At 39.3% G+C, this 12,083-nt stretch overlaps 1 protein-coding gene across 1 annotated transcript in view; it reads right to left on the reverse strand.

The window, feature by feature from the left end:
• The window catches only part of C7 (complement C7), a 45,484-nt gene extending 40,952 nt beyond the window's left edge, over window positions 1–4,532 (reverse strand). The window contains exons 1-2 of the mRNA XM_090332001.1: window positions 4,343–4,532; window positions 636–691 (exon numbers count right to left, since the gene is read on the reverse strand). Of these exons, the coding sequence (XP_090188127.1) occupies window positions 636–691; window positions 4,343–4,393 (107 nt within the window). The 5' untranslated portion in view covers window positions 4,394–4,532. The remainder of the gene's footprint in view (window positions 1–635; window positions 692–4,342) is intronic.
• Between the last annotated feature and the right edge of the window lie 7,551 nt (window positions 4,533–12,083).

A 12,083-nucleotide genomic window follows, 5' to 3' on the forward strand; every position in this document is an offset into this window, starting at 1 on the left:
CATGCATAAATAATGCTTAAGTTTATCGTTTTGGTTTTATTTTTTGTTTGGTTTCGTTTGGTTTCTCCAGGTCTCAAGAGCGTTAAAGTCCAGAGAAAGTTCTGCAAAGATTACATTTAAAGACAAAATATTGCTTTTGGATGTGAAAGTTTGCTGTGAGTCTCTGAGTTATAGGTAAAACCCATTATACTGGGATAAAGATCTTGAAATTTTTTTTTTAGTCTTGCAGGAGAAATAAATAAAATAAGATAATAAAAGAAATAAAACTGGGGCTGGGAATTTGGCCTAGTGGTAGAGTGCTTGCCCTAGCATGCACAAAGACCTGGATTCCATTCCTCGGTACCACATACATAGGGGGAAAAAAAGCCGGAAGTGGTGCTGAGGCTCAAGTGGTAGAGCTCTAGCCTTGAGAAAATCCAAGGATAGTGCTTAAGTCCAGGACCAGCAAAAATAAATAAACAAACAAATAAATAAATAAGACTAAAACAGGCGTCCATTACTACCTTTTCCAAAAACATACTGAAAGGATAAACACACTCAAGCTGTAATGTACAAATTAATGAATAACGTTAAAGAATTTCCTAAAATATTTTTTTACATTTTCACACAAAATCAAAAAAAAAAACCATCCTCACCTTGAAAACACTTGGAACTCTCCTATAAATCCCACCAAGATAAGCAAGCTGATAGCCTGCAGGAGAAAAACAAGAATGTCACTAGAGTTGATTCAGTCTGTATACAAGTCCTTAAATGCATCAGAAGCCACATTCAAAGAGGGTTATATCCTTTGTCTTCTACTCCAGCTTCCAAACTTCCTTTTCCTTGATTTACCATTAGATCGCCTTCCTGACATTCCTAGCCCGTAGACCCTCTAGAGGCCTCTTCTTTTCCAATATAAAACCCTACTTCTTGGGGCTTGTAGTTCTACAAATCTTTCCAGCCTTTTATTTTGACTGCCACATCCAGTAAGATCCAAAGGAGCCTAATCTCTGGACCAAACTGGAAAAGAATGAAAGAGGATAGAAGCGTCTATAACTACTTTCTTATAACTACTTTTCTGAGTTCAAACAAACACATGACATCTATAATTGTTAGGACTTTGTTTTTCACTTATAACCTATGTGGATTTTGTGTTTGTATCCATCTTGTGTCTGCTCCACTCTGTCAACCTGCTGCTTCCTGTCCCCGGGGAACCATATCTCAGCACTTACTCTCAGGCACTAACACATGGTCATTCTCCTGGACACATCCTCAGCCTCCTAAACTCTGAACATCTAAGCTGTTAGGACCGATTGACTATATCCAGTGTAGACAGGTCTGCGCCCTTACGTTTCCCCAAATGTGCATAGAGCATCATTTCTTATCCCTTCTCCTCCCCCTGTCCCTCATAGAGCACTAGTTCATTCAGTGCTAAGCATGGTGATAGTGTCGAAGTCACCGCACAAACATAGGCTTACTCCTTTTACAATACTGCCTAGAATGGCCAGCACCTCACTTTCAAATAAAAGGTTGTAGGTAATTATTGGTCCTAACTTGATTCTCAAGCAACACAGTTATCCTGAAAAAAAAAGTCATTTTGGAGTTGAGGATGCTGCTTGCTGGCAGAGTATGGCCCTCTGTTCCATCCCCAGCAAGTGCACATATACACACATACACACACACACACACACACACACACACACACACACACACACACACACACACACCCTTCCTGTTTCATGGGCCCTATTCCAGGGCCAGTTGTGTTCATGGGTTATACTAACCACAAAGAGATCCCAAAACGCTTCCAGCTGAGTTCCTGAAGTGGAAGCTCTTACTGTTCCTTCCTTTGAGAAAGCGTATTATATCAACTAGACAGGGAGATTAACAGTCACATCAGTGACAGGGAGAGACTTACATGAGCAGACTGTACTAGAAGCCATTTAGAATTAAGTAAACTGAGAGGATAGTTTCATGCTGTGTCGATCTGGCTCAGCTGGAACTATGCCTCCTGGGATTCTCTTCTGTTCTTTCTCATCATAGAATGAACATTAGCTTTGTCTTTCTCATCCCTGTATGAATGTTAGCTTTATCTGCTTCTTCTAATGCATTCCAACCACAGCCTTGAGCTGGGACATCAGTATGTCTGTCCATCTCCCAGGCCCCTGTAAACCATCCCCTAAATCCTTAGACTCCTGATGAGCTCAGTCCTGAAAGAGCCATGTAAATGGTCATTCCACAGCCAACTCAGAGAAAAGATGCAGCTCTGACTGCTCTCAAATAGCTCAGAACCAATCCATCTCCTGTCCACATACAGCAAGAAAAACTGAAGAGAATTCTAAGACTAACTCGATTTGCTGTCCTGATAGCTCAAGGCTTTCCTAAGTTACTCTTCTTTGAAACATATCACAAAAGCATTCCCTCTGGATTTGCTATATAAATACAGGTGTCGGGCCAGGAGTTTGGCTTTGTGGTAGAGTGCTTGCCTCGCATGCACAAAGCCCTGGTTTCAATTCCTTGGTACCACATACACAGAAAAGGCTAGAGGTGGTACTGTGGCTCAAATGGTAGAGGCCTAGCCTTGAGGAAAGTCCACAGACAGTGCTCAGGCCCTGAGTTCAAACCCCAGGACTGGCAAAAAAATATGGATATCTGCTTTCAAATACAGGTCAGAATTCTGCATGGAATTTAGAGAGAAAACTTTGATTTATTTATTGATGTTCTACTCTCAAATAAAAAGAAAAAATATATTTATTACAATGACATTCAAATGGCATAATCCATTATTGTGAGCCATATTTGAAGCACAATTAATAAGATGTCTCAACATAAAGTAAATTGACATCGCAAATATTAGGTATTAGTTAGATGATTTAGCAAGAGCATCATACTCACTTTGAAACTAAAGGATTTCTCAATTTTTAAGTGAAAGTATGAAGCAGAGAAGCAGAGAATAAATTACATCATATTCCAACTTTATAAGGTTAGTCAGTCTTGGAGGGTTGTAACATTAAACAAATTGACTTTGAGATTTATATTTAATTTTTTATTATTTCATGCCACCTGTGGCAGGATTTTAAAAAATGAGTATCTTGGGGCTGGGAGTTTGGCCTAGCTATAGAGTACTTGCCTAGCATGCACAAAGCCCTAGTTTCAATTCCTCCTACCACACACATAGAAAAAAGCCAGAAGTGGTGCTGTGGCTTTTTCCTGGAGTGCCCTGAGTTCAAGGCCCAGGACTGGCAAAAAAAAAAAATCAGTACCTTGCTCCTTCTCTGACTCGCTTGGTCAATGAGCATGGATTTTGCACTGCAAAAGGAGATGACCACGGATGCTGAAGCTGACAGGGCTCAAGAACTATTTCTCCAGTACTGTACTGCATCATGTTCAAAGTTCAAATACCACAATTCACAAACATCAAAATGCATCTGATTTTCACATGGAATGTGATCATTTGTGATCATGATTTCTGGCTCAGTCTTGTCATTGGTTGCAAAGTGACTTTTTAAATATATTTTATTGTAATTAATTATATTCACCAGATAGAAGGGGTATTACTTCACAAACATGAATACCCTTTCTCATATTTTGGTCCCCATTTCTCTCTCCCCCCACTCCCACCCCTCATCTTGTTTTCCCCCCTTCCCTATCCTATTTCAAATGCAAAGTGACTTTTGAAAGAAATTATTTTGTCATTTTTCATTGATGTTAATCTCATTCCATGTACATACATCTTCTAGTCTCACAGTCCTAGACCTTTCCTACAGGACTCCAGTGCCAAAGTACCATAGTAGCAAATGTACTTCTCTAGAAACTCTGAGGTTAAGTGCCATCAGATCATCTTTGAATGGCTCCAGGTAAGAACATACACACTGGAAGAAAACCATGTCTAAGAAATAATAGTTGTACTCTACTCTTCTTTTTTCTTTTTCTTCTTTTTGCTCTGGGTGGTGTCCCTGAGCTTCTTTTACTCAAGGCTAACACTCTACCACTTGAACCACAGAGCCACTTCTGGCTTTTTCTGAGTAGTTTGTTGGAGATCAAAAGTGTCATGGACTTTTCTGCCCAGCCTCGCTTTGAACAGTGATCCTCAGACCTCAACCTCCTGAGTAGCTGGGAGTAACTTGCTCCCAGCTTTTTTTATTTCTTTATGACTTTCTCTATTCCTGGCTCTCTGGAGGTATAATTAAACTGCAAAGTAAGAAAATTTAATTCGATTTTGGCTAACCTACTCCAAGAAAACCTTTAACTAAGGATGTTTTTAACTCACCCCAGATCTTTATATTCTGTTAAGTATTGACTTCCTTTTGAAATTCCTTCTTTTTGAAATTCCTTATCTACAAAAGCAATAAAATTATCTTACCTTCATGTTTGGGCAAAAAAAAGAAGAGAAAAACTTCCTCTCTACAGACATGCAAGTTTTCAACGTATAGGAAGAGTCCAGAAAGCTCACTACCCCCTGGCTTCTCCCTGCTCTGGATTATCTTTGCACTAATTTATACAGCAAGTGATCCTGAGACTTCCCTCCTATCCCAGCCAGATTCTCCAGGACATGAAGAGGCTGCCTCTGTGCTTTATCTGTGCCTTGAAGCCAGATGCAGTTTATCAATTACACAGACCCTAGCTACAGCCAGCTGGGACTGTTTGGAGGTTACAGATATGTTTCTGAGAAATATATCTGTTAATCAGGAAAGACAGTAAATGTTCTCAGTTCAACGTCTAAGCGATTTCCATCCAGAGAAGACTCTGGAAGGCAAGAGAGATAAGCCTCCATACTAGTTCAATGTACTTAACTGAGCACATGTTTTCACACGTGCAAATCCTTCTCGTAAGGGGTGTTTTTGTACATTGCATTCAGAGAGTAGACTCTTTGTAGGAGAAAAAAAATAAACTCTTACTCCATTTTTGTGGCTCTAACAAAATATGTGAGACTGAGTATTTGTTTTGAAAGCAGGGGAGTAAATTGAGCCCTATTACAGAGACTAGAAGATCCAGGAGCATGGGAGTCGCATCCTCTTGGATCTAGTGAGGGCTACGAGCTTCATTTGAACATTGTCGAGGCCATCACACAATGAGACAGGGCATATGCCAGCTCAAGTCTTCCTTCTTCATCTTATAAAACTAGTCATTTGAAAATGAGTATCCCACCATCATGACCTCATCTGGGCTTAATGTCCTCCCAACGACATTACCTACAGATACCATTTAGTGGGAGATTTTGAGGATAAAGTTTTTAGTACCTAAATTTGGGAGAACATAATTCCCCAAACATAGAAAGGTCAGCATTTTGTGTTGAACTTGCACAAAACAATCACAAAGAACATCATTTTTGGCAAACATAGTTCTTGATTTTTTTCTCAAGAGCCTCATATAATCCTCCATTCAGATCACTCTGTTCAGAAAGTTTCTGTCAAGGTCACCATTCATGTCTGTTCCTCATCTTCAGCCACTGCCTGGTCTCCTTCTTTTGTTCTGAATCTTGAACTTTTCCAACATCACTTTCACTGGTTTCAAGAAATGTTTCACTCTTTGCAAGATTTTAGGCTGTTTATTGGAACTGATCTTTATTTGTATGGTTTGTCTAAATATTTGTGGCCAAATATGCAAACTATCGTGGGTACAATGAACTTAAGTGGGAAAGGAAATTTGAATTGAGTCATGTTGTAAGGAAACATTCCATTAGTAAATAATAGAGAAAGCGCTGTACCTCCTCCTAAATTAAATGGGGCTTTTCAGAGGCCAAGCTGCATGTCTTCTGTTCAAATGGTTAGCAATTTGTGGGAGAAACTTTTGCAACTAAGAAAAGGATCTTTGAGTCTTGAAGGAAACATGTTTAAATTTAATTCCAGTTTTTTATTCAACTATGAATTCCTTAGACTCCTCCAGCACTCAGTGTGCAATTCCACATTCAGCAAGGATCCTGGTTTAAGTTCCCCCAGAAGTATACTCAAAGGCAAGAATTCAATTTCAAATCATTTTTGCTTCGTCCTGTTCTGTGTGAGTGGTAATTCTAGAAGGAAATGAGCTGGGGAATGGAAGGAAAACGAAAGTTACAAATAAATCTAAAGTTCACACTGCAGGAAGTTTGACTCCCATGTAAGCCTAATGGACTGTATTTGAAGGTCATGGGAAAGTCATGGGAAAGTTTTATGGAGCAATCCAATGAATAGGGATACTGTGCCGGTACATGGAGAAATCAGGAATGGGACTCTGAATATTTCAGTAACTCAGAAAAGGCAATTAAGGACCCATTTAAGAAAGTAGACTGGGCCAGCCATGTGGCCTAGCAGTAGAGTGCTCACCTAGCATGTATAGAGCTCTGGGTTCGATTCCTCAGTACCACATACGCAGAAAAGCCAGAACTGGTGTTGTGGCTTAAATAGTAGAGCGCTAGCCTTGAGAAAGCTCAAGGACAGTGCCCAGGCCCTGAGTTCAACCCTCATGACTGCAGGAAAAAAAAGAAAAGAATGAAAGTAGACCAAAAACTATCTGGAAGGATTCATGAAGCAGTGGTTAAGAAGTTTCAAGTTAAAAGAATTGGATTGAACTCAAGGCCTTGCTCTTAGCAGACAAGCATCCTCCGTAAACTTCTTGCTTTTTTTAGTTTGCTTTTCAATTAGGCTCTTGAATTAACTTTGTCTAGCTTAACCCAAAACCATGATCCCCTTGCCTCTTTCAGACAATGACCAAATGGAGCAAAACCAAACAATAACAAGTAAAACTGAAGAAATACCCGCTTTGGGAGCCAGAACATGAGCCTAAAAGCAGAGAGAGAGAGTACAGGAGAGAAAAAAACAAAACAATAAATCATCAAGCCAACTCAGAAAAAATTCAAGAACAGCCAAGTTCCAGTGACTCATATCTGTAATCCTAGATTCTCAGAAGTTTGAGATCTGCAAATCACAGTTCAAAGCCAGCCCCGGCAAGGAAGTCCATGAGACACTTCCTCTAATTAATTACAGAAAAAGCCAGAAGTGGCCCTGTGGCTCAAGTGATAGAGCACTAGCCTTGAGCAAAAGGAGCTCAAGGACAGTGCCCAAGCCCAGAGTCTAAGCCCCAGCACTGGCAAAAAGCAAAAAGAAAGGAGAGAGGCGGGGCAAGAAAGCGAAAGAGACAGAAGGAGGGAAGGAGGGAGGGAGAAAGAGAGGGAGAGAGGGTGGGAGGGAGAGAGGGAGGACATAGAAGTCCATCAGTGAGGACAAATGATAGTCAAAGAGAAGAGATATTATGAGAACATGCCACTCTATGATTTTAAAAAAATTGCTGGAGATTCACAATAGAACAAAATCTAGATACATAAGACCATATAGTATGACACTAAATGTAAGGACCTCCAGGATATAAAAACAAAAGCCATATAATGAGTGATGGTTATCCTTGATGTACTATGTTATCTCTCATCTCTTATTGTCCCTTGGTTATCTCATATTGTTATAATATTTCATCTTATTATCTGATATATTTTATATATGCTTAATTGGTTGTTTGAAATAGGAGAGGGAAGGGGGGAAATTAAGTTGTGAGGAGAGGGGAGGGAAATGGGAAACAGGACATGAGAAAGGGTATCAATATTTGTGACATAATGTACCTTCTGATTAATATAATGTAACCCTTCTATTAATTACAATAAAAATGTGAAAAAAATTGCTGATAAACTAGAGCAGTTTTCCAACATTATTAACATGAGACTCCTGTGCTACACAACACTTCAAATAAGCTATTTTTTGGCTATGACTGGGGGCATTGCTCAATTTTTAAATGACTTACCTAGCAAGAATAAGGCCTGAGCATTGCAAAAAATAATAATTAATTAATGAACTAGCTAATTTTTGGTTAAAGTGTAAGTGTATATAAAATAGAGATGACTTTGTCCGCTTCTAAAGTTCTAATCTTTGGGGTTGTGATTCTCTATTGCTTGAGGGAGGGGATTGCTCTATGCCATAGAAGATACTCAGCAGTATATTTATCCTCTGCCCACTGTGTTCCTACAGCACTTTTCCTAGTCATGCCCCAGACATTATCAAGCGTCCCTTGGGGACGAGCCACACTTGTTTCTTGACTGAGAATCACTATTACAGGGTCTACCCCCTTCAAGTGCCTTGCAGTCACAGTGCACAGTGCATTATAATGTGTTCTGATTGTCTTGGGCACCTTAACAGTTTTTAGACTTGATCAATTGAGAATTTCTCAAGTTCATGCAAACAAAGCTGATACCTGGGCATTTGGGGATTTGTGGTGTCTGCCGAGCCAATGCTGAATCTGCAAAGAGGGAAACCGATTTCTGTCACAGTGGAGAAAGGTGAGGCAAACTCTCCTCCTTGGCATGTAAATCTCACTTGCCTCAGGAGCAAGTCACAAGCTCTCAACACCCACAGTTCATCAGGAAACTTTTAAGCCTGTTCCAAGTTCTACCTCATGGAGATACCCGAAAATATTTTGACAAGGCTATTTCATTTATTAGTGAAGTTGTTATTTTCTTTTTTTTTTTTTGAGATTCTTTTTTTTTATTGTAATTAGTAAAAGGGTTACATGATATTTGCCAGATAGAAGGTGCATTAATTCACAAACATTGATACCCTTTCACATGTCTTGGTACCCATTACCCTCCCCCCCACAGTCCCCACCCGTCTTGATTTTCCCCCCTTCCCTATCAAATTTCAAATAACCAAATACAAATAAATTCAATATATCAGATAACAAAGTGAGATACTATAACAATATGAGATAACCAAGGGACAACAAAGGAGATGAGAGACATGTTATTTTCTTTTAATTGTTCCAGCAGATTCCACTGGCCTTGGGGGTCTTCTGTGGGATAAACTCATTTGGGAAGGACAAAGCTTCATTTTCTCTTTGGCAATGAGAAAGGCGAAGGTCACAATTGGATTTGCCAGGAATAGGAATAAAGGAACAACAGCAGCCCCTAGTGACGTACTATTGCAAGAAAAAGACAGTGTTGTTTTGTTTTTTTCTAAGTCAGGTAGCTTTATTGGCAGTAAACATAAATGAGAAGGCTTGCATTACCACAGTCAATTACCTTTTTTTTTTCACATGTCTTGGTGTTAATGTTTATTTCTTTTTTTCATATATTTTTATTGTAATTAATAGAAGGGTTACATGGTATTTGCCAGATAGATGGTGCATTAATTCCCATACATTGATACCCTTTCACATGTCTTTGTCCTCATTTCCCTCCCCCCCCACCCCCACCCCTCATCTTGTTTTCCCCCTCCCCTATCCAATTTCAAATAACCAAATACAAATATATCCGATATATCAGGTAACAAAGTGAGATACTGTAACAATATGAGATAACCAAGGGACAGCAAAAGAGAGGAGAGATAACATAGTACCTTAAGAACAACAATCATTCATTATATGGCTTATGTTTCTATATTCTAGAGATCCTTTCATTCAGCATCCTACTAAATGGCCTTTTGCATCAAGGTTTTGCTCTTTTGCAAATCTCTGCTAGGAGAGCCCAAGGTTTCTACTGATTATGACAAATGAGGGAAAACATTGAGCCTAAGTTCCTTTGAGTCTGGCTTACTTCACTTAATATGATTTTTTCTAAGTCTTTCCATTTCCTAACAAATGGGGCGATGTCATTCTTTCTGACAGCAGCATAGAATTCCATTGTGTACAAATACCACAACTTGTTGATCTACTCATCAACTGAGGGACATCTAGGTTGGTTCCATATCTTTGCTATGGTAAATAGTGCTGCAATGAACATTGTTGTGCTGGTGTATTTAGTATGTCCTTGTTTCTGGATGATTGGGTAATTGCCAAGTAGTGGAATTGCTGGGTCATAGGGGAGTTCTATGTTTAGCCTTTTGAGGAACTGCCATACTGCTTTCCATAGTGATTGAACGAGTTTGCACTCCCACCAACAGTGTAGTATTGATCCCTCCTGGCCACATCCCCTCCAGCATCTGTTGTTATTAATTTTCTTGATCCTGGCCATTCTAACTGCAGTGAGGTGGAATCTTAGAGTTGTTTTGATTTGCATTTCTTTTATGACCAGAGATGTTGAGCATTTCTTCATGTGTCTATAGGCCATTTTTGTTTCTTCTTCAGAGAAGACTCTCTTTAAGTCTTTGGCCCATCTTTTAATGGGATGGTTGTTACTTTGGAGATTAGTTTTGGATTGATTCGATTTTTTTGAGCTGTTGATATATTTTAGATATGAGGCCCTTGTCTGTTGTGTGGTTGGTGAAGATCTTCTCCCACTCTGTAGGCTTCCTAATTAGTTTACTAGCTATGTCCTTTGCCATACAAAAGCTCTGCAGTTTAATGCAGTCCCATTTATCCAGCCTTTCTCTGATTTGTAGTGATTCTTGGTCCTAATTAAGAAAGTTTCAACCTGTGCCAAGGAGGTCTAGTGTATCTCCTATTCCTTCTCGTGAAGTTTTCAGAGTGTCGGCTTTTACCTCCAGGTCTTTGATCCATTTGGAGTTAATTCTAGTACAGGGTGACAAAGAAGGATCCAACTTTAGTTTTCTGCAGGTGCTCCAGCGTCATCTAGCCAACTAGATAATAGTGAATCTTCTTAGACTTCCAGGCAAATACATTTTAAGATACTAAATACTCCAGGCGGTATCTGTTTTTTTCCCATTAAAGTGTCACTGTTGGAACAGTTTAAGAATGAGAAATGATGGCTACCAGCAATGCTTTATTGAAGGAAGAATTCAATAAAATGATGGCTGTTAAACATTTAACTTCTGTAAAGATGTTGTTGTGATTCCAGGGGTAGGGTGGTAGCCTTGAGCTGAAGAGCTCAGAGACAGTGCCCAGGCCCAGAATTCAAGCCCTATGATCGACAAAAAAAATAAGACGGAAATGGTGTGGATGGAAAAAGAGATAGAACAAGACTTTTTCCCCTACATTATTTTATATTTTAATAGATCAATTAGCTCAAAATTATTTAACATTATTTTGTTACCTATGGTTTAGTATTCTTGGAAAAATAGAGTAAATATTCTAACAAATCTTCTCCTTTGGTTTTTTGCTTATTTATTACTTCCTTTGGAGGAATTGTGGTGTAAGAATATATCCAGTATTAATAAAAACTGGAACACATTTATGGGCCTTAGCACCAGAAGGTGGTTTAGAAAGAAGAGTTAGTGACTTATAGCTCTTCAGTGCACTTTCAACATACTTTCTTGACATTTTTTTCATTGCTTGTCCTGGAGCTTGAACTTTGAGCCCAGGTACTGTACCCGGGCTCCTTTTGCTCAAGGCTAGTGCTCTACCACTTGAGACACTGTGCCACTTCTGGCTTTTTCTGTGTTTAATTAGAGATAAGTCTCACAGACTTTTCTGCCAGGGCTGGTTTTAAACTGTGATCCCCAGATCTTAGCCTCCTGAGTAGCCAGGATTGCAGGCTTGAGCCACCCAATTACTTGACTACTTCCTTTTTTTTTTGCCAGTCCTGGGCTTGAGCTCAGGGCCTGAGCAATGTCCTTGGACTTTCTCAAGGCTAGAGCTCTACCGCTTGAGCCTCAGCACCATTTCTGGCTTTTTTTTTTCTATGTATGTGTTATGGAGGAAGTGAACCCGGGTCTTCGTGCATGCTAGGCAAGCACTTTAACCACTAGGCCAAACTCCCGGCCCCTTGACTTCTTTTTTAAGTGGCCAGGTATGTGGGGGTTTTTTTACAGTGAGCATGACTACCTATGTATGCATATACATATCCTAATATACACTGATAAGGCAAAGAAGTCACCCAGATTTATAAAGGTCATATCCATTCTTTTCTTACTCCTTTAGTATCTACTGGTGTGTGTGGCCTTGTTTTCTGGAAGTAGTGTAGCTTATCAGAAAGACCATCAGGCAAATTTTATCACAAATTAAAAGTTGCACCTGAATTATACTCTTAAGCATTAATTCTTTTACATAAAAGGATAATAAAGCCCTCTTTATGGGTTTAATAGGCATAGGCATTCTGAGAAAGACAGTCACTATAACTATGAAGAGTATATAATATATTTTATATATTATGCATGAGTAAATCTGAGCAAAAAAAATAGTAAAACAACTTATCAAATCATATCCCTTCATTGGCACATAGTTTGAGTGCCAGACTTTCTGAATCAAATTAA

Source organism: Megascapheus bottae, chromosome 4 (genome assembly GCF_031878675.1).
Source record: "Megascapheus bottae isolate mThoBot1 chromosome 4, mThoBot2.hap1, whole genome shotgun sequence".
NCBI classification, from domain to species: Eukaryota; Metazoa; Chordata; class Mammalia; order Rodentia; family Geomyidae; genus Megascapheus; species Megascapheus bottae.